The sequence below is a fragment of the Oryx dammah genome, unplaced genomic scaffold (assembly GCF_014754425.2).
Source record: "Oryx dammah isolate SB20612 unplaced genomic scaffold, SCBI_Odam_1.1 HiC_scaffold_18, whole genome shotgun sequence".
Lineage (NCBI taxonomy): Eukaryota > Metazoa > Chordata > Mammalia > Artiodactyla > Bovidae > Oryx > Oryx dammah.
In genome coordinates this window covers 44,409,503-44,433,400 of record NW_024070202.1, presented here as the reverse complement: position 1 = coordinate 44,433,400, position 23,898 = coordinate 44,409,503, and the positions used below count along the sequence as shown (strand labels likewise).

At 41.3% G+C, this 23,898-nt stretch overlaps 1 protein-coding gene across 7 annotated transcripts in view; it reads left to right on the top strand.

Annotated features, from left to right (window-relative positions):
- CCDC146 (coiled-coil domain containing 146) overlaps positions 1-23,898 on the top strand; it is a 141,234-nt gene that overhangs the window by 76,421 nt on the left and 40,915 nt on the right. For 4 of the 7 annotated variants that reach the window (XM_040260758.1, XM_040260756.1, XM_040260759.1 and 1 more), the window contains 2 exons: positions 16,412-16,494; positions 19,612-19,821. In XM_040260758.1, coding sequence (XP_040116692.1) covers positions 16,412-16,494; positions 19,612-19,821 — 293 coding nt within the window. The other 3 variants (XM_040260762.1, XM_040260760.1, XM_040260761.1) reach the window with 2 other exon arrangements.

Below are 23,898 nucleotides of genomic sequence, written 5' to 3'. Positions count from 1 at the left end.
ATAAATACTTACTGAATAACTGCTATTTGCTAAGCACTCGCATGTATGTTTCCTTTCACTTTCTCAGCAAGTATTTGTGAGTTCCATATGAACTAGACCTTGGAAACATAGTGATGGGAAAGATGAGCATGGTCCCTAACTTAATGGAATTTTCAGTCTTTCATAAGTCATAAATTATGCTCTTTCAAATCCCAGGGACGGGGTGGGTTGCCATCTATGGGGTCGCTCAGAGTCAGACACGACTGAAGCGACTTAGCAGCAGCAGCAGCATGCTCTTTCTGAATCTATATTTTTGTCCCAAAGACTCCTCTCTTAGAATCCCTAGGGTTCCACTGCTTGACTTGCCTGGAAATAATTTTCTCATTTGACTACATTACTCAGTGTTTACTTCTTATTTGGCTCAAACCTCAACTAAAATGATAACTGCTAGGGTAAGTTGTTCAGAATTTATCTGCAACTTTTTTACAAATTATAATTTGCTATTTTGTCAAAGCTTATAATGTACAAAGCCAAAAAGATCCTTAGCTGCTAGGATATTGTTTGTAGATAAGGAAAAGCTCTTTAACTGAATGTTTCCTGTTTTTCAGCCCCCTCCTCCAAAATTGAGCCAATTGACACATTTTTTTTCACATTCTCCTCAGAACCTTTTTAGCTTAATTTTTTTCCATGGTGTATAAAGTTTTAATAAACTGAATAAAATATATTTTAATATCCAAATAATAAAATATCCCAACTTGAATATTTTTAAAATGTTAGTCAAAAGTATCAGAATCATGTTTATTTAATCTTTTCATAAAATTATCAGAAACTAAAATGGAAAAACAGTAAGAAAATCTCAGAAATTTTAAAGCATTAAGTTTTAAACTTCAGATGATATAGTTATGTGTATTTGTGTATGTGTATTAATAAAACATGAAACAAAGAGTGTTCCAATGTTAAATGCCTACTACTACAGGTCTGTAAAGGTAACAAGTGAAACAGCCTAGGTGTTAGCACATTGTACATACATTGAAAGGGTAGGGTAGACTGGGCCCCTTTTAAAAGGGGGAAGCCTCTATTATTACTTCTGAAAGTCAGTCTCTGCTAAATGCCAACTGATTATTGTAATGTTAGAATATGAATCCAGGGTCATCAAATCAAGTTTTTTCAAGAGAAGCTGGAAATTCAGTTTTTATGGCAAAATCTACAAGTTTTTAGATGGTACCAGCTAATTTTCTAATTTTAAAAACTGTACATACTAAAAATATCTGCAGATTTATACTTTTGAATGCTGTGTGCTAGAGTTGCTTCAGGCATGTCTGACTCTATGCAACCCTATGAACTGTAGCCTGCCAGGCTCCTCTGTCCATGGGATTCTCCAGGCAAGAATACTGGAGTGGGTTGCCATTTCCTTCTCCAGGGGATCTTCCCAACCCAGGGACTGAACCTGAGTCTCTTATGTTTCCTGAATTAGCAGGTGGAAGTTTTACCACTAGCACCACCTGGACTGCTAGTTTGCAATATTTGGAGTAAAACACACTGCTGTGACATGGATTAAGGTCCATCTCACATATTTTAAGAGATATAGGCAGTATCTTACCTACTTTTCCTGATTAAGAAATATGTAGAAATAGTTACCAGTCCCTAAATTTTACAGCCTATCAAGGATAACTGGAAATGTGGCATTTTCATGAAATGAGGCTCTTCGTGTTTGCCAGAAAGCACATTAAAATATTTTGTAATCACTGACTTAGTGAACTAGAAACAGCTGTGTTTGGTGAAATGTTTGTTAAAATCTACTTTTTAAACTTTTTTTCATGTATTTTTATTTTACTTTGCTTGTGTATCAAAGTTGGTATCAAGTGAAAAAGCTTTAAAATCATACTTGGTGACATTATATGGTTTTCTCTTCTTTTTTCAAAACTAAAAACTATGTCTTTAAATATCATAGAAAAACAGACTTCTTGGCAAACTGTGTTAATTTCTGAATATTCCACCCTTTTCTGAGGAAATCCCAGAATAGGCTGTTTTATAATTACTATGAGCGATTGCTATCCATTGGTTACCATTCAAGTTATAGTATTTCAAGAAATCTATAAAGTGACTAATTGGTTCATATAAGTACATAACAAAAGATTCTGAGGATCTAACTTTCAGTTTGAGTGTAACACATTATAATACTCATTTAGTTATAAAAATTCTATTATCTTTCCCTTTAAAGAGTTTTTGTTAGGATTCAAACATTCAAGTATTGAATTTTATGCTTTATTCATGGATTTTAATATTTCTGGTATTTAAATTTGACCTAACAGTCTACAGAGTCTGAGTAATTATGGGCTGAGCTATGCATCCTTGGAAGTAGATCAGGTTGAGTTGAGGACTTTCCCCCAGTGACAAGCTGTCAGAAGAAAATGTTTGACAGTTTTTCTATTCAAAGGCTAATATTCCATTCCAGCCTGTGTGGGGAGTGTGCATTCCACATACAATCAACCAGTCCATAAATCTTCCACAAATAATACCAGCTTATATCCTCTTAACTTTTATACACACACGCCCACTTGCACATACACACACACCACACACGCACACACACCCTTCAGGCTGTTGGTGTTCCTTCTAGATTGACTTTTTTATATTATTTCAGTGATATCCAACTAATCCATTCTGAAGATTTATATTATTTATATTATTTCAGTGATATCCAACTAATCCATTCTGGGATTTCTTTGGAAGAAATGATGCTAAAGCTGAAACTCCAGTACTTTGGCCACCTCATGAGAAGAGTTGACTCATTGGAAAAGACTCTGAGGCTGGGAGGGATTTGGGGCAGGAGGAGAAGGGGACGACAGAGGACGAGATGGCTGGATGGCATCACTGACTCGATGGACGTGAGTCTGAGTGAACTCTGGGAGTTGGTGATGGTCAGGGAGGCCTGGTGTGCTGCGATTCATGGGGTCGCAAAGAGTCAGACACGACTGAGCAACTGAACTGAACTGAACTGATGTCCTTTATCCTTTTGGCCCAATTCGCATGTGTATATGGAAAGGACAGGTCATATATTGAGATAAAACAGCAAGTTTTAAGGATTGCCCTCTATTTTCATGGTTAATAATTTTACTGATATGTGCAACCTTTCATGCCACACCCCCATCTGCCAGATGCTGATGGATTCTTGAGGCATGTGCTGAGCACCTGCTGTGTGCTAGGTTCTTGAGACATCACAATGATTTCCACCTTCAGAGAGCTTCCCATCTGGTGGACAGACATCTGAGCATGATTTCAACACTAAAGATAAGCACTCTAATTGAGGAATGTGTGAGGTATAGTAACATCACTATGAAATATTTGTACTGTTCAGCAGGTTCTAGATATCTGGGCTATATCAAGTGAATAAAAGAGTGGGAGATACTCTGCCTTAACAGAAACATCTGTAGAACACATAGGAAAGCTTACAGCAGGTTTTAAGGATTGGCCTATATTTTCATGGTTAATAATTTTACTCATCAAAATCAAATGGCTTCTGGACACTAGAAATAAACAATCCAAAGATGAAATTGCAAAAACAATTCCACTTACAATAGAATCAAAAAGATTAAAATACTTTGGGATAAAATGAACAAAATTTAAATGGCTTGCCCAAATATGTTGCCAGGATTTAAAGCTCCCCTACCAGGAGATTAGCAAGAATGCAACTCAAACATCCTCATATTCTGCTCCTGAGTTTCCATTTCATGGTATCAATGAGGAAGTTGCGGGCTGTCACTTTGGGGTTTTGTTCTTTTCCAAAGAACACTTCTTCGGTTAGCAGTGAAAAGCTTCACTATCCATCACAGTCTGCCTGCTAGAAGGGGAAGTGGAGGACGCTGCCACAGAGCATGCTCAGCTGGCACTGGGGCTTCGCAGATGCCTCTCTGGTAAATGCACTGTTATTTATGAACACCGGGAAGAGCAGTGTGGGCAAATGCATCTTCAAAACAGGAAGGTGGGCACCAAAGGTCCCAAGTTTCTTTGTTGTGGGAAGTGGCTATATCCTCTATCTGTAGCCTCATAGCCCAGAGCTGGAGGAATTGGCTGCCAGCCAGGTGAGAGGGGAGGAGTCCTTAGCACAAAGAGGAGCCTGAGAGGTGGGAGCAGCAGCAGAGAGCAGCCAGGTCCAGGGGCCCAGCCACTGTGCTCCAGGCTCCCCCACATTTACAGTGATGGCTCCTCGGGCTGCACTCTGTGATCTGCATAATGAGATGAACAATGGACCATCTGTTATACATTTGTAACCCTTGTGTGAGAGATGGGTCCCAGCTCCACTTTCGATCTCTCCCTGCCTAAAGGCACTCCAGGTCTGTATAGGTGCCCTAGAGGTGGGGCCCCTGCATGTGAATGGATGGAAACTGATTGGTTAGAGTCAGAGGCAGCACAGTTCTTCCTGCCCCAACCCCACACGGCCATTCCTGCCCCAACCCCTACTCTTCTAGTTCCTGTTTTTGTGATTTTAGTCATTGCTGGTTTTAACTCTGTTTCCTAACTCCATTATGTTCTGACTCTCGTAAATACCCCTCAGGACTCTGGCCCAGTTAGCTTCTTTACTCTTAACCATTAGTTTGCCCTTTGAAGTTCGGAAAGAGGAATCTGGGTTTTAATCTGGCTCATTTCCTGCCTCCTGGGCTCACAGCCACTCCAACCTGCTATCATCTTTTCCCATGATCTTTGGAAGTAGGAGGAAAATAATTTAAACAAAGGATAAATGATTGTTAAAATTCCAAGCAACTGCAGTTTCACTAGGACAAATGTATTTTAAAGGAATGCCCCTCATTAGCAGGTATGTGCTTAGACTGCTTTTTATTTGGCTGTGCATGTTGTCTTAAAATTATTGTAACTTAACTTTAAAGTCTTACACAGAGCTAAGCCACCTGCATTACTCACCCACAATGTCCTCTGCATTTGATACCTTAAATCTGGGAGGCCCTGTTTGCCACTTGTGGCCTCCCCCGCATTCCTGTGGTCGGCCACCAAAGGAGGAACAAGACAGCTGTGGGAAACAGTCCCAGGGCTCTCTGCTCATCCTGTGAGCTTTGCCAACCACACAGAAGGGAGAAGGGGAGCTGTGGGTGAGGCAGCCTGTGTTGTATGGCACACTCTGCTCTTTGAAGTCTTGTGTTGAGGCCAAGTTACCTGCTCTTGTCCTCCTTTTACACCTGCCCTCTCTGATGGGAAAGTTGGAGTGGAAGTGAATGAATGAACAAGCGTTCTTACAGCCACATCATTGTTTTTAAGATAAGCTTAAGTCAACACAGTGTGAAAAATATTACCAAGTACTTATAAGATACTGTCACGCGAGTGTATGTTCCTCGATTCTTTGTCCGTCACTCCAAATCTCTGACAATACCAAGCTATGTGCTGGGGCTTAGAGATGAACACCCTAGATTTCTATCATCAGGGAGTACACAGCCTAACAGGGGAGACATATTTAAACATATGTTGATAATAGTTTACCATGTGTACAATAAGATATGCATCTAAATTTAAAGAAGCAGTAGAGAGAAAGAAATAATCTGCCGGGAAATGAAAGTCGGCCACAGAGGCTGACTGAGATGTTTCAAAAGAAGAATAAGAATTCTTGAAGTGGACAGGAGAGAGAAAGTGAAGCTAGGGCAATACAACATACAAAGAAATAGTATGAGACAGTATTCATTTTCTACTGCTCTCATAACTAATTACCATAAACTTGGTGGCTTAAACAACACAAATTTATTATATTCTGTAGGCGAGATGTCCAATACGGGTCTTGAAGGGCTAAAATCAAGGTGTTGGTAGGCCTGCATTCTTTTCTGGAAGCTCTAGGGGAATATCTGATTCTCTTCCTGTTCCAGCTTCTAGAAGCAGCCCTTATTTCTTGTCTTGAGGTCCACTTCCTCTGGCAGATCAAATCCTTCTCTTACTTTCAACTTTCCTTCTTCTTCCATTTCATCTCCCTAACTCAGCCAAGAAACATTCTCTGCTCTGAAGGACTCATGTGATTAGACCGGACTCAGTCAGATACTCCACAATAACGTCCTCATCTTAAAGTCCGTATCTGCCAAGTCCCATTTACCATAAAAAGAAACATATGTACACATAATAGGGATTATGATGTGGACATCTTGGGACTGGGGGAGGGGCATCATTCTGCCAACCACAGGACATGTTCTAGAAATGAAATGGTCACAGTAGGTTTAGAAGGAGAAGAGCCAAGTTTGGAGAGGGTGGCAATCTCCAGATAACCAAGGCCCTTGTATACCAAGTAGAGTAACTTAGACTTCACCCTGAAAGTGATAGGATCCTTTGAAGGGTTTTAAGCAAGGTGAAAATTGTATTTTAAGGCACAGAGGTATTCTTCCCCAACTGGCTATGCCTCAATAGGACTGACCTCTCCCTGGGGAAAGGTACAAAAATTGTATTTTAGATAGAGCACTCTGCTAGCAGCTAGAAGGAGATTCAAGGGGATACAACTTGAAGTCAGGAAAGTGCTTAGTTATCTACTGCCACATTCTCAAAAAGAAGTGATAAAGACTTGTGTACAGCACTAAACAGATTCTGTCTATTCTATGAAACTATCTGACATATCTAGTTTAACAGAATCTATGGATGCAATGCACCATATATCAAATTTCTCTCTTAAAAAATGGTCACAGTATATGAACGTTGATATTATATCATTTAAGTAAATCATGTATTCTAAATGTTAGAGGAAGATGTTTATTGCTCTCTAACTCTTAATTCCCATAGTCTTGAATGGTTCTTGCCCAAACAAAGTCCTAGTTTGTCCAATAACAGCAGCCTGCAGGCTCCTCTGTTTGAGAGTCATTGGCATACAGGCAGGTTCAGACTATACAGGTAGTTCAGACTAGGTCCAGTGGATAAGTTTAAAAAGAAAAAAGGTCATGGCAAAAGCATGGGGAACACCAACTTTCAAAAAGTTGGTGAGAACAAAACAGAAGAATTAGGAAAGAACCATGAGCCCATATGCCACAGGAACCAGAGGAGAGGGTTCAAGAACAATGAACTGTCAGAAGTCAGTAGTGACAAACGTCATAAGATGAACAAGTATAATAAGGACAGAGGGATGTTTGAATTTAATAATTAAGAGGTCACTAAGGCTCCACTTCTAATCAAGATGGAGTAACAGAAACTAGATTTACCCTCTTTACCCGAAAGAACTAAAAAATGGACCAAATCAGGTGAAACAATGGTATCCAGACTTGGGACAACAGCACAGGTCAGTGATCCCCTGGGACAGGCAAATAAATGAGTTGAGAACTGTAATTGCCCCATTTTACTACTTACGAGAGTGTTGCTCCAAGTGATAACAGAGGGAGGGGATTCCAAACAGAGCCCGCTGGCCTTGCTGACTTGACAGACAGAGTTTGGGGTTCAGGGAGGCCACATTGGCTAAGTTATGCAGGTGAGGTGAAGGGAGAGTTGCACAGGGAGAGAGGGAGAGAGGGAGCGAGAGCCCTCCAGAAATCTGCCGAGCAATGCTGATCAGTGCATACGTGTGAGGACGGTGCTGAGGCTGGGAAAGAACCCCCAGAAAGACTGGGGTAGACAATACCTGGAGCTCACACAGAGCGAAGAATAGTTCGTTAGATTAGAAGACCTCTTAACACAGTAGAAGTGTATTGATTCAGGAGTGGGGCCAAATTAGCCCAGAAAGAAAGATCATTCTAGACTTCCTCAACGAAGTTTCAAAGCAAGCCTTGAAAGGATCAAACTATTTCCAAGTACCTTAACTGTGACTCACAAAGTCCCAAAATATTTAAAGGAATATCCCCAAATCCATTTCACAACAGTGTAAAAATCACAATGTCTTTCGTCCAATCAAACATTAGTAGGCATGCAGAGAAGCAGGAAAACGTGACCTACAATGAGAAAAACCAATAATGGAGTAGACACAAAAACAGAATTAGTAGACAAGGACAATAAAACAGCTATTGCACATGCTTTGAATGTCGGGGGAAAGGCAGAGTAGAAGTTATAAAAAGACGCAAACCAAACTTCTGAAGATGAAAACAACATCTGAGGTGAACAGTTCACTGGATGGGACTAACAGCAGATTAGATACTGAAGAAAAAGAGATGAGTGAGGTTTTAGATATAACAATAGAAACTATCCAAAATGAAACAAAAAAGACTGGATGACAAAAATGAACAGAACATCAGTGATCTGTGGCCATCAAGTGGCCCAGCATGCTTAATTAGAATCCCAGAAGGAGAGGAAAAGGGGACAGAAAAAAATATCTGAGGAAATAACACCTGAATTTTTCCCAAATTTGATGAAAACTGTAAACCCACAGACTGAAAACACTGAACAAATCTCAAGCCAAAGAAAACCACACCAAGACATATCCTAAACAAATTATTGAAAAACACTGATAATGAGAAAAATATCAAAATCAGCCAGAGAAATAAGGAAATCGTCAGTCAGTTTACCAATCTGGTGATACAGTGGCAGCCTGATCACTATGGATTGGTGAGTGACTGGAAGGTAAGAGAGTGGAGATAAAGGGCAGAGCCAACTCTTCCGATAAAAATCTGAAATGAAAGAGAAGGAGAGAAAGAAAGGGGTAACTAAATGGGAGCATAGCATTCAAGGTGTTTTGTTTTGTTTGTTTTTATAAGACGAGCAAATTTATAGGTTGAGGATAATGTTAATGATAATAATAATAAAATAACTAACATTGATAAAGCCCTTCTAGATACTATACTCAATGTCTTATGTATATTGATTCCTTTGGTCTTCACTACAGCTTTATGAGGGCTTCCCTTGTGGCTCAGCTGGTAAAGAATCCACCTGCAATGTGGGAGACCTGGGTTTGATCCCTGGGTTGGGAAGATCCCCTGGAGAAGGGAAAGGCTACCCACTCCAGTATTCTGGCCTGGTCCGTGGGGTCACAAAGAGTTGGACATGACTGAGCAACTTTCACTTTCACAGCTTTATGAAATGGGGCTGTTTTTGTTTCTCTTTTATGAATGAGGTACAGATGGATTAAATATTACTCCAAATTACAGGGTTAAAAAGTAGCAGAGCTGGAATTCAAACCAAAGTCCACTTGTAATGTACTTGACTCGTATGTGTTGAGCCAGCAAAGAGGGGAAGCAGAGGTTATTATAAAGGTGAGAAGGTATAACTGATGCCTAGGAAGGGGTAGGAGATACATATTTGAGAGCACATGTGGATGGGTGGGATATGACCAAGAGGAAAGGAAGACTTCATTTTTGAGATTTGGGGAAAGAAATTAAGGCTGTGTTTAAGTGTAGATAAATAGATTTGTTGATGACTTTAGGTGGCCAAAGTTTGCTTGGTGAATGTGTTAAGTTAGGTGTACAGAAAAGCTAAAACTTGATATGACAACCAAGGGGAGAAGTCAAACAAAATGAGTGATGAATTGTTGTTGAGAGTTTGATTGCATCTGAGCTGCATCTAATAGCTATGTTCTTTATTTCTAGCAGTGAAAGGGATAGGGTGAAAGAGAGATAAGGATGGTAAATATTTATCCTATCTCCCAAAGCATGGCAGCTATTTCTCAGGTGAGACCACCAGTGAAGTCGCTCAGTCGTGTCCAACTCTTTGTGACCCCATGGACTGCAGCCTATCAGGCTCCTCCATCCATGGGATTTTCCAGGCAAGAGTGCTGGAGTGGATTGCCATTTCCTTCTCCAGGGGATCTTCCCGACTCAGGAATTGAACCTAGGTCTCCCGCATTGCAGGCAGACACTTTACCGTCTGAGCCACCAGTAGGTAATGTCAAAGAAGCAACAAGAATAGAGTAGGTTAATAACCATGGTCACCTTGGGTGCCCTACAGACAGCCACACAGACACCTAATTGTTTCCTCATGCTGACCCCCTTCCAGATAAGTCCACTTGGTAAAAGCTCTTACTGAGCTATTAGTTTCCTTGGAATGTCCTAAATTTTCAATTTTTGAAATTTTTTCCATATTATTACGTCATCTATGAATCATGAATTCTTGTTAAACTTTTAGCTCTAGAGTAAATGTTTCCTTCCAATCTCAATTACCAATGAGGCAATTCAGTAACACAAGAATCTATTGTGAAATCATATTTATGAACTTCTGACATTATATCTAACCTTTTGTTGTATATACTCTTTGACAACTTAAGATTGGGCTTTATGCTCGATTTCTTAGAGCATGCATTTTTAAAACATGACAAACTTGGTTTCTATACCCAATTGTGTCATGCGGGGTGAAAATGCAACTGTCTTTTCCAGGTTTATGTTGACAGACAATTTCATCTACTAGAATTGAATCTTTTTCTTTTTAAAATTGTATTTGTATTTATTAATTCGATTTATTTTTGGCTGTGCCGAGTCCTGTGCTGTGGGGCCTTTCTCTGGTTGTGGCGGGCAGGCTTCTCACTGTGATGGCTTCTCTTGTGGAGCAGTCTCCAGGGCATTCGGTTCAGCAGCTGCAGCTCCTAGGCTGTAGAGCACAGGTTCAGCAGCTGTGGTGCATGGACTAAGCTGCTCTACACTAAGTAGGATCTTCCTGGACCAGGGATAGAACCTTTGTCTCCTGCATTGGCAGGCGGATTCTTTACCACTGAGCCACGAGGGAAGCCCCACTCTTTTTAAGAGAGATTTGTGTTTAGTAGAGTAGACCATAGTGAGATAGCTTATCAGTCCTTTTTCTGAACATCTATGATTTAACCTTTTCCAAGTTATGCAGAAACTACAAACACATATCACAAGTGTTGCCCTGTCAGCTTTCTTCCAGATTCTGGATACCAAAGGTAATCTGGCTGGTGGAGTGATGTAAATAGCAAATAGAAAAAGAAACCTGTCCACCTTCTTGCTTTTTCTGTGGACATAAACCTGCCAACGGGCATCCATAGCTGACCTGCCATCAGGCTTCAAACTACTGCTATTTCAGATGAGACTCCAGTTAGGGAAAATTCAGCTGAGTTTTCAATAAATCTGAGCTAGAATTTGGCTGTATCTGCCACTGCGATCTGATCACAGTATTCTCCAGTTTGAAATTCTGTTCTGAATTCCTATTGCTTATAGCAAATGTTTTCAAGCATATTTTAACTTTTTGTTATTAAAAGTAGTATGTATCCATTTGGAGAAAATTATGAAATATAGATAAGCAAAAATAAAAATATAAAAACTATACATTCTTATTACCCAAAGAAGATCAATTTTTAAAAAAATCTTAGTTCTTAACCTAGATCGATACCTTATTGATGGTCTCCATCTGATGAACTGTCAAATCTCTTCTAATTCTTTAAATGTGATTTTGTTTCATTTTTTGAACATATTATAATAGCTGCTTTGAAGTCCAACATTTACACACCCTAAAGCAGTTTCTGACTTTTTTCTTTGCATATCTTACGATATTTTGGATAACACTGGGGCAAGTCCAGATTCTGATCCTCTCCAGGCTTCTTCTTGTTGCTGTTTAGTCTTTGTTATTGTGCAGCCTCTGATGTCTCTGTGTAGATAATCTTTCCTTGTTTTTGTTGTTAAGCTTGGCTTCTTGGGTGGGGGGTGCTCCATAGCTTGGTCAACCACTGGTTGGTCAGAGATTGTATTTAAGCCTCCTGAGCCAGTAAACATTTCAAGGTTTCATTCTTTTCCATTGAATCTGTATGTGGCTTGAGGACTGCTTTCAAGGTTCAGGGAGTTTACATATCTGCCCCGCCTTTAGCTCAGGGACCTTGGAAGTATCCTCTCTGGTTCCTTCTCACAGGTCACAGCCTTAAGCTTTTCCTCAGCCTTCTGGACCACCGGTATCAAGTGTGATATTAGCAGGGCCCTCTTTAACTCTTTCTGGCCCCAATTTCTTTGTTAAACTTCTGCTGGTCTGCCTCCACTGGTATTACTAAGCTATTAGCCTCCTTTTACTGTTAATTCTTGTGGTAACTATTCTTTTTGACAATTCTTTGGGGGCATGAATAGTCCACACTGTTTCAAATCGAGTGAGCATCCTCAGGCAGGAGGTGATCAGCATCTGTTAAGGGGTCTGATCTTCTTAGGCTGCCAAACCTACCCGGAGTCTCCCTGCACAGCCGGAGACTGCGGAGTGGGGATGGGCACTACTCGACAGCTTCAGTCACCTACCCAGGAAAGCTCTTTCACATACAGAGCTTCGGGCGAGGGGAGGTAAAATGCAGCAGCTTTCTGGGGCTGCCCCACCCCCCTGGAATACATCTTCAGCAATAGGAAGGTGGGGCAATGGGATTTTCATTGACTGTCAACTCTGCCGAGAATGCTTCTTATACAAGAGGGAGCTAAGAGTGATGGATGCAGCTCGTGGGGTAAATGCCATAGTCTTCTTACTCTTCTGAGTTTCAGTAGATTTTATTAAATAAATACCTCTAAATTTCTTTCATGCCCCTAAGTCAATTTCCAGAGACCATAAATGGGTGTCTTAGATAATTTTCACCAGCTTGATCAATGTTTCTTTGAGAGAGGGGCTTCATCAACCACTTCACACCACCGTTTTAGAAGTTCCACCCCATGGAAGGGGTCTCTAATTTATAATTTTACTTATTTGCTTTAACTTACAACATAAGAAAATAATTACAAAATATCAGATACACCTTTTTATGAACAAAAAACTACTGAGTGTAGTTCTACGCATTGAGTAATTTCTTTTGTGCCTCAAACTATGAGCTACTGTAGGGTAGGCCCTATGTCAATTCACTTGTTTCTACGGTGCAGGGTAATGGATGGGAGGTAATGGTCTTTAAGCATTAAAACAAAATACTATATGTGTTTTTAAACATATGATTCTATGATTCAGTTCAGTTCAGTTCAGTCGCTCAGTCGTGTCCGACTCTTTGCGACCCCATGAATCCCAGCATGCCAGGCCTCACTGTCCATCACCAACTCTGGGAGTTCACTCAGACTCACGTCCATTGAGTCAGTGATGCCATCCAGCCATCTCATCCTCTGTCGTCCCCTTCTCCTCCTGCCCCCAATCCCTCCCAGCATCAGAGTCTCTTCCAATGAGTCAACTCTTCACATCAGGTGGCCAAAGTACTGGAGTTTCAGCTTTAGCATTATTCCTTCCAAAGAAATCCCAGGGCTGATCTCCTTCAGAATGGACTGGTTGGATCTCCTTGCAGTCCAAGGAACTCTCAAGAGTCTTCTCCAACACCACAGCGTCAGTTCTTCAGCGCTCAGCCTTCTTCACAGTCCAACTCTCACATCCATACATGACCACTGGAAAAATCATAGCCTTGACTAGATGGACCTTAGTCGGCAAAGTAATGTCTCTGCTTTTCAATATGCTATCTAGGTTGGTCATAACTTTTCTTCCAAGGAGTAAGCATCTTTTAATTTCATGGCTGCAGTCAACATCTGCAGTGATTTTGGAGCCCCCAAAAATAAAGTCTGACACTGTTTCCACTGTTTACCCATCTATTTCCCATGAAGTGAAGGGACCGGAGGCCATGATCTTCATTTTCTGAATGTTGAGCTTTAAGCCAACTCTTTCACTCTCCACTTTCACTTTCATCAAGAGGCTTTTTAGTTCCTCTTCACTTTCTGCCATAAGAGTGGTGTCATCTGCATATCTGAGGTTATTGATATTTCTCCCGACAATCTTGATTCCAGCTTGTGTTTCTTCCAGTCCAGCGTTTCTCATGATGTACTCTGCATATAAATTAAATAAGCAGGGTGACAATATACAGCCTTCACGTACTCCTTGTCCTATTTGGAACCAGTCTGTTGTTCCATGTCCAGTTCTAACTGCTGCTTCCTGACCTGCATACAGATTTCTCAAGAGGCAGGTTAGGTGGTCTGGTATTCCCATCTCTCTCAGAATTTTCCAGTTTATTGTGATCCACACAGTCAAAGGCTTTGGCATAGTCAATAAAGCAGAAATAGATGTTTTTCTGGAACTCTCTTGCTTTTTCCATGATCCCGCAGATGTTGGCAATTTGATCTCTGGTTCCTCTGCCTTTTCTAAAACCAGCTTGAACAGCAGGAACTTCACGGTTCACATATTGCTGAAGCCTGGCTTGGAGAATTTTGAGCATTACTTTACTAGCATGTGAAATGAGTGCAATTGTGTGGTAGTTTGAGCATTCTTTGGCATTGCCTTTCTATGATTACCTTACCTAATGGCTTAACTTCAGTGACTATCTCACTAGGCTAGTTCGTTGCTAGTTACAAGGCTGGCTCCTATGTGGGCTTCCTAGTACACACATAATCATATAAGCCCACACTCACACACTTAACCTTTTCATAACATTTTCCCAGTTACTTGTCTCCTTTAAGAGTGCCCATATGTGAATTTTTTTTAACCAATTAGACTTTACAGGCACAATGCCTATGGCTTGCATCCTTTTTTGAAGCCAATGAAAATGTTTGTGATTCAAAATAAATTATATATTGGCTCAGAAACATAGAAAGAAAACTGCAGAACCAAAATAAATGTGTTTAATTAAATGTTTATAAAATCAAATATTAGGTCAACCTATCAACAATATGTGAACCGTGAACTTCCTGATGTTCAAGCTGGTTTTAGAAAAGGCAGAGGAACCAGAGATCAAATTGCCAACATCCACTGGATCATCAAAAAAGCAAGAGAGTTCCAGAAAAACACCTATTTCTTCTTTATTGACTATGCCAAAGCCTTTGACTGTGTGGATCACAATAAACTGTGGAAAATTCTGAGAGAGATGGGAATAACAGACCACCTAACCTGCCTCTTGAGAAATCTGTATGCAGGTCAGGAAGCAGCAGTTAGAACTGGACATGGAACAACAGACTGGTTCCAAATAGGAAACGGAGTACGTCAAGGCTGTATACTGTCACCCTGCTTATTTAATTTATATGCAGAGTACATCATGAGAAACGCTGGACTGGAAGAAACACAAGCTGGAATCAAGATTGTCGGGAGAAATATCAATAACCTCAGATATGCAGATGACACCACCCTTATGGCAGAAAGTGAAGAGGAACTAAAAAGCCTCTTGATGAAAGTGAAAGTGGAGAGTGAAAAAGTTGGCTTAAAGCTCAACATTCAGAAAATGAAGATCATGGCATCCAGTCCCATCACTTCATGGCAAATAGATGGAGAAACAGTGGAAACAGTGTCAGACTTTATTTTTTGGGACTCCAAAATCACTGCAGATGTTGACTGCAGCCATGAAATTAAAAGACGCTTACTCCTTGGAAGAAAAGTTATGACCAACCTAGATAGCATATTGAAAAGCAGAGACATTACTTTGCCGACTAAGGTCTGTCTAGTCAAGGCTATGGTTTTTCCAGTGGTCATGTATGGATGTGAGAGTTGGACTGTGAAGAAGGCTGAGCGCTGAAGAATTGATGCTTTTGAGCTGTGGTGTTGGAGAAGACTCTTGAGGGTCCCTTGGACTGCAAGGAGATCCAGCCAGTCCATTCTGAAGGAGATCAGCCCTGGGATTTCTTTGGAAGGAATGATGCTAAAGCTGAAACTCCAGTACTTTGGCCACCTGATGTGAAGAGTTGACTCATTGGAAGAGACTCTGATGCTGGGAGGGATTGGGGGCAGGAGGAGAAGGGGACGACAGAGGATGAGATGGCTGGATGGCATCACTGACTCGATGGGCGTGAGTCTAAGTGAACTCTGGGAGTTGGTGATGGACAGGGAGGCCTGGTGTGCTGCGATTCTTGGGGTGGCAAAGAGTCGGACACGACTGAGCAAGTGAACTGAACTGAACTGACTAATGAATACAGCTGGGGACATTTGTAGTGGCTCAGCAGTAAAGAATCCTCCTGTCAGTGCAAGAGACACGAGTTCAATCCCTGGGTCAGGAAGATCCCTTGGTGAGGGAAATGGCAACCCACTCCAGTATTCCTGCCTGGGAAATTCCATGAAGAGAGGAGCCTGGCAGACTACAGTCCACAGGGTCACAAAAGAGTCGGACATGACTTAGTGACTGAATGACGACTAGTGTTAATTACTTCTGTAACTTTAAACACATTACTTAAGCTTTCTAAGCTTTAGTTTGAAAGGAAAAAATACCCTATTCACAAAACATTTTCAAGAATGAAATAGCTGATATACAATAATAGCTGATGCTCAATAATTACTAGTTCTTTCAACTTACAAATAGCCACCCTGGTAATTTATACTCTGTACCTTGTTTGCTAAAGCTAGATATATGAGATTTTTTTAGAGTTGGAAGAATTTAAATCAATTCCTTCCCTCAGTTTACAGGTAAAGAAATCACAGTATTCATCTTGAGAGGTAAAAGACTTTCCCCGGAACTCAGCAGAGTAGAATTAGAACCATCTTCTCGGAACGCCTGCCACCTTTCTAATATGCCTGGGTGCCACGTGTTCCCTAATGTTTAGTTGAAAGAGTTTATGATATATCCATTTTATCGTTGCTTAAAGCATAAAGAGGATTATGGCTAATAGTGGTCTTGTGTTCTCTTTGCTAGTTACATGCTCTGGGGAAACTTCCTGGAACCAGGATGGCAGAGTTAAAAGCCAAGTACACCTTGCTGCATGATACCGTGATGAGGTATGCTATTTACCAACGTGGAGACATATTTACTCATGCTTCTACTTCTTACTTGAAATGGGACCCATCTTATTTTTCATTTTCCCCAAAGCAGACTCTGAGACAAAGATTTGAGTTCAAGCGGTTTAAGAAAATTATCATGAGGGAGTGGGGAAGTGACACGGGGAAGAAAGTCATTCAGCTAGGGACGTGTTAATCTTCAGGTTAACACTGCAAACAACCCAGGCTCAGTCTCACTGAGTGACTACAGAACAGGCCTCAGAACTCTCCCACTGAAGGGTGAGAACACTGGTATATCTGTTCACTAATGTCCATCTCCCCTTGATCTAGGGTTGCTTCTAGGTAGATGAGCTCCTGACACTTCTAGCTTACCCTCTGAGAAGCCTAAGTTCCAATGGCCAGAGAAAGCTCTTAGGCAGAGGCACCCAGATGCTTTGTTACATATGACAAGTGTGCAGAGGCACACAGATGCTGTTGTTACATATGACAACTGTCCACCAAAGCTCCTGGTGACCACTAGAGTGGGCCTCGGTGACTTTAGTGAGGCACTGACATTCTCTGCTACAGGACACTCCTGTAAGATTCTCTCCTCCCCACCTTCTATAACAACTCTAGTCTACGTCTGCTAAGATTTCTGTCTTTACTTCTCACCTGTTCCTCCTATCCCCAGCCACTCACTGTAGCCCAGTTCTAATCAGCAGAGGTCAGAAGACTGGGCGACAAAAGAATAGTTCAGCAAGGTTTCCTAAGCATGTGCGGTCAGCCACTGGGAATCAAGGGGGAAGGAGAGCAAAGAAAGAAGTGGAAATCTGTAGTGCTGCTACTCCCCAAATCCCCCTCTTCCTTTTCCCCACCTCCCGCCTCATAGCTTTGCATGACGTCTTCATTAAAACCCAAGGAGAGACACAGTGAACAGACACTCCATCCTCCCCTTCCCACTTGCTCATAGCCAACCCTTACTCCTACTGCTTTGCTTGCCCAGGTATTTGGCTGCTTTGAGGATGGGAGCCTGGGGGAGGAGTGAAGGAGAGCAGAGCTGCATCCCTGTGGACCCTCGCCTGGGCTCCACCTCATACACACTCAGCTGCATCCTGGCTCCTAGCCACCCTCCAGCTTGTCCCCTGCTCCTCCCCAGCCCCAGACCAAGTTCTCACCCTCACCCCTGTAACAGGGACTCCATCTCCCACAACTGATCCCAAATGCCAGCGTGTACACGCAGCTCTCAGGAACTTAGAGGATTCAGATGGAAAGTCTGGGGTGATCTTTTCAACATATTTCACACCACTTTACTGCGAGAAATTCCACACAGTTATCTGAGCCTCCTTGCAGATTGAAACACTTCTCACCCTCTGGACAGCTCTAACCTAGAGCCCCACAGAGCCCTGTGTGGTGCTGATGTGGCTGCCTCCTTGCCTGGCTCACAACTCAGCTCCCTGGACTCCAGTGAGAGTCATGCAGGACCAAGGCCATGGCATTCCTTCTTCCTTCTTCCAGGCTGTGTCACAAAACCATTACTTCCCTTCTGCTACCACATTTTACCTCCTTCTGACCCCTGAACACAGAAGAGTTCCCTCTTTTGTGATTACAACGAACACCCACTCCTCTCTCCCACCCCCACTGCCTGGTGGGTGGGAAAGACATGAAGATGAGACTCCTCATTCTTGGTGCCGGGGCTGCAGCAGGACAGATAAAGGCTGGAAACACTGAACTGAAATTGAATGAGGTTTCCATAGAAATCATGTTCCAAGAGTTGTTAAATTTTCTTCTGCTGACGCTCTACTTCATGTGTGTAAATTACCATTTGTGTTCTGGCTGGAACCGTAACCACTGTGTTTGCCTGCTTTCTGAAGGAAAATGGCCTCAATGGCCCGAGACAATACCTTACAATTCCATAGTTGAAGACTCATGTTAAGGATATCAGGTAACTTCATATATATACAGTACATACAAGGAAATGAATTGTAAGAAATAACTCTCGCATTCATGAATGGAAATTACATGTGTATCTTTATAGCTGTTGTCGCTATTTGGTACCTAACAGAGTGCCTAAAACATCTGATACCTCAATAAATGTTTTGCTGTTGAGTAAATGATGTAGTAAAGACTGAGAAAATGGGTGGGGCCGGTAACTTCAGGCGAGACAGGCTTGATTAAGTCATTGGGCATCTCTGCAAATGAACAGAGCCCTGAAGAGCTCTCCTCGTGCGGAAAGTTGGTGGGGAACACGCACACAGTGCTGCCTTTAAAACGGGAACTGGCAGGGTCTTGCTTCTGAACAGGAGAGATAGCAAATGCAAGCAGGGAGGATTTCTGAGAAAGAAGAGTCAGATCTGCTGATAAAGCTGGATCTGACACTAGCTTGCACCATAGGTCAGTGATTCCTTGAAGACACTGGAGATTCCAGTAAGTCCAGTTTCTATGCTCATTCAATTCTGCCTCAAGCCCCACGCTTAACCCTTTCCCAAGATAAGGCCAAAGCCATAGAATATACTTGGAATTGTAGGAACTGATCTTTTCTGTGACATTCACAGCTCTAGCCAGGCATTGAAGTTATGATCAGCAATATGTAAATTAAGTTCATAATTTTATAGAAGAATCTTTCTTCCTAGTTTCCTGGTAAAGTGTCATTAGAAAATTTAACTTTTTTCTTATCACTAAGGAAGGAAAGATTTTCCTTTAATCAGGTCATGAGAATCCACGAATCCAAGAAAGCCAGGGTTGCTAGGGGATTTGGAGGGAGAACCCACTCTTCTTGGTATTATTCTTCTCACCTCCTGGAAGGTCATGATCATTCTTTAAAGTCGAGTGCAAATATCACATTTCCATCCAACTAATCCTTTCTCTGTCATCTCCCACCATCTTGATCTAGACACGAGTGGCAGCACTTGTCAGCTGGTACTCCAGCTTCCTGCTCATGTCTGCTCCCCTTGGCTAGATGTGAGTTCCATTTGCCTTTAAGATCTAGTGCAATACTTGGCACAGAAATGCCACTGAATTGACCTGAACCCAGCGTGGACATACTCCTCCCACACCTCACCAGACCCCCCACAGGAGCTGCCAAGGGTATTGAAGGTGTACACTTCTCACTATGCAAATCTCTGTTTTTATGGGATCCAGCACACAAGAATCAGAGGTCCAGCTGCTACAGGATGCCAAACGTTTCACCGAGCAAATACAAGAGCAGCAGTTTCACCTGCAGCAAGCTGATAATTTTCCACAGGCGTTCACCACCGAAGTTTCCAAAATGAGAGAACAACTTCTCAAGTATCAAAATGAATACAATGCAGTGAAGGAAAGAGAGTTCCACAATCAGTACAGACTGAATAGGTAAGTACGCGATTCTCTCAAGTTCGCTGAAGACAGATGCAAGCAAAGCTGATCCACATAAACTAAGAGAAAAAACGTGGACTAACTGAAGAAGGAATTTTAGGTACAGGGATTATGAGATAGCAACGATAAGAGAACTACAAGCCTACTTCTTTCCTTGAATCCCTAGAACAGGCAGTCCCTGAACAAGGTTACAAAATTTTAGAAAAATAAGCTCGGGTTTCAGGAAGATGCTCTTAGGAAGAGGAGATCCCTGTAGTGGTCTCCGTGTGTCAGGAAAACTATAAGCATCGGGAGCTGTGAGCAAAGAACACACTCCATAGAACAAGGGCTTGGCATACACTCTCGGCCTCTTCAGCCCTGGGGGTGGCCCCTTTCCTTCCCACGTCCACATGGCGAGTCCCCATGAGGACTTTCCAAAGAAGCCTGTGTGAGCTGAGGGTCATACCTGGTTCCCTTGATTCTTCTAATATAAGGACGGGGACCACATAGTCAACTCTCTTCTCCTATTACTAGACTATTCCTTAAGGTCAAGGAAAAAAGTGATATCCTTTTGAAAGACACATTCACGTATCCAAATCTGAGGGATGTCATTCAGTGAACTAAAGCAGAAATGTATTACTGGAAGGGATAGATGCTATTCGTAAAATCTCCTCTAACATTCCTCCTGTGAGTAGCAAGTCAGTCAAAGAGTTTGTCTAGCAAATCACATTAGTTAGATAGAATTTCAAAACAACTGCAGTCCAGGTTTTGTGATATGTGCTGTGCCTGGGTACCATCAGAGAGAAAGCCAAACCATCTCTCCTAGAATGTGTTACCATTAAAAGTGGCAGAACTTTCTCTGGCTATTTTTAAGAGTAGGTAGATTCCCTGCAGAGTGATGGAACTCAGTCCTGCTAAGAGATAATGGAATGATTTGAGTGACCTTTGGAGGACTTTGCTCGCCCTGGTTTTGAATCCTTTCTTTGGGGCCTATTATTTCAACTGGGGGATGAAGATTAGCTTAATCAGGAAAATTATATTCAGGGGGAAAAAAATCTGAGTTCTTCTTTGTCTTTCAATCTAAACTTGTTTCAGTCTCACCAGTTAGATCTATAAAAAGAAAGCTTAGCTATTTCTGTGCTCTGTAAGCACTCTTTCAGTTGAGAAAATAATGAAATTAAAACAATTGGTAGTTGTTCATTAGTATTGAAAATATGAATGCTTGACATTTCCATGAAAGGGTAAGAGGAACATAAGTCAGTTGATATTTAAATTGTTTAAAATTTCCAAGTATTCCTGCCAAGAGGAAAGGAAAAAAATGACCAGAACTCTTGCCTTTTAGGTATAGACAGGCAAATTGTTCATTGAGTTGCCTGGGATGAGGGTGGGGGTGAGGACTGTACATAGTGATCTACAGTAAACAAGAACATTTAAAGTGAACATTTGCAGGAATGTTTTGTGTGTATTATTTTTGGATTTGTTAACATGTAATACTTTAGCTTAAGCAGACTTCCCTGCATCCTCAACTATTAGCAGCTCAAGAATTAACAAACTTATTTATATAAAAATGATATCAAAATAAATACTAGAAAAGACTTACAGGCTGTGTATTTCATTGGCTTAACATATTTAGTATTACATGGTACGGAAACAAATTCACTCAACACTTCCTCCCTGGGAAGAAAGTAGATATTTCCATCCCCACATAAAAATAAAGAAACCAAGCCAGTGAGAGGAAAAAAAAAAAAACTATTCATCCAAATATACAGATGATATTTTTCAGATCAGCACAACAAAACCTCATTTTATTCTGGGCCTGAATAACAGAAGTCCAAATAACTAGCACTCCTCTACCCCAACATCTTCAGGAACTTCTGAATCATTGGCAACTAGTAAGAACAATATATTGTTTAAATATTCTAGAGAAAAGATTTTTGCTTTATCATTTAGTTGATTTTCTTATGTTTTCAAATAATATAAACTCCTTAATAAGTGCTAAGGGAAGTATAATAACATGGTTGGTTAATAATTAAATCTGTTGCAATAGTTTTTGGCTTTGGATTAATACTCACTGATGATCTCTTGGTAACTATGCAGTTCAGGAATGAATATGGAACTTACTTCAATAAGTAAACACATACAGATAATTAATGAAGCGATTAAATAAATACTGTTGAGAACTTATACTTGAAACAAAGTAGAAGTCATTATTTCTCCAGAAACTTTCGCTGAAAAGACTTTTCAGTCTTCTTTTCAAGATTTTTTTTCTAGCTTTTACTTTGTTACCTTTTGGGGGCTTCTCTGCTTCCTAGAAACCCTAAAGATCTGGACGGCAAATCAGCTGAGTCTCTCACGCTAAATCTGAAATGCCCTAACAAGTAGTCGGCTGGGGAAGCAGAGCCACGGTCAGTGCTGTCTGCTGTGGGTGTGGACGTGGAGTGGGGGACACGCGTGCTGCGCGTGTGCAGGGCTGCGAGCGTGATCGTGGCCTTATGCCTACTTCCTCTGCCATGGCTCATTCCCTGTAGGCGCTCACCCAGGGGCTTAGTAGTCATTTTCCATTCTTAGTCCAATAGCGATAGCAAAGTTGGAACCAAAAAACAAACAGATCTGATAAAGGAACAGAGAGATTATTTTAGTGATGCCTCTGGAATTCCAGAAAGTTAGACTGACAGAGGGACATGCAGATCATTGGAGTTAGTAGTAAGGAAAAAACTCACAGCTGGAACAGATTTTACCTTCTAAACATTAAAAAAAAAAAAAAGTTATTGTGGCAACCAAGAACAGAAAGAGCTAAGAACAGGTTTTGCTGCATATAGTCCTCATAACTGAAAGAGAAGCACCTTAGATCCATGTTTAAAAGGCAGATCCAACTCTAAAACTAATGATTCCACTTTCTGTCCAGGCCTTCCCACCCAAGGTAACATTGGAGTTGCTCACATACTTCCTATATGATTCTTATTCTTGTCAGAGTTTGAGAACTGCTGGTCTCCAAAGAGGTTCTCAGCCCTGAATACTCTCAGAATCACCCAAACCTTCTCTCAGTAACCACTCATTGTGTGCTCAAACACCTCCAGTGATGGGGGCTCACAGCCTCCCATAGCAGCGCAGCCCAACTTTGGACAGCCTGACTTGTAGATGGCTATTGCTTATATTGGATAAGAAACTGACCTTCTTACAACTTCCACCCAGTCCAGCTGGTTCTGCTCCTGATGGTGGATGATGCCTCATGCACTTGGCCGCATACATGGCTTCTACCATTGCTTCTTCGCCTACAAGTCCTTACAACTAAAATCCTTTGATGACATGGTTCAGTTAGGACTCTTGCTGCAGAAAATAAACGAATCCTGAGGAGCTTTGATGCTCAAACACCCCTAAGTCAGGAAAGCTGAAAGTGTCCGTTTTAGATTTTAATGTCAGTTTGAAAGGTTAGAGGTTTATGTATATCAAAAGACACACACACAATAACTTTTTCTCATCCCAGTAATGCCCCACAAAAATAAGAATCCAAAACAAGAAAAAAGACAATGCATGAAGATGCCTATTATTATTTATAAAAGCAAAAACTCTAGAGCAATCTAAATTCTAAAAAACAGTGGAATATTTCAATAACAGTGTATTCCAGGAATAGCTTGATACTGAACAGTGCCTTGGAGTCAGAGAGAGCTGAGTTTAAAAGTCAGTTTAGCCTTGACTGGTGACTTTGGAAGAAGTGTCTCACTCTTCAGTTTCAATGTTTCTTAATGAAAAAGGGGAAAATGTATAATTGAAATTTAATTAATTTAAAATGTTCAAAAGAATTAGCCATTTTACGTTTGCTCAAGTTAAAAAAAAAAACCATTTTCCATTTAAAGAAGAGACTAAGTCTTATCTTGTGGGAGAGTCTCATGCCACCATTTTGAAATTCTGGGACACTCAGGTGGGCTTTGCAACCCAGCGATGGCAGCACACTATCACCCCCTGGTGGCAACACGGCTGACGTGCAGGAACAACAGCTTGGAAGTAAAAGAGCAATATATACACACGTTGAGAGCATGAGATGGTTGGATGTCATCACCAACTCAATGGACACGAGCTTGAGTAAAGTCCAGGAGC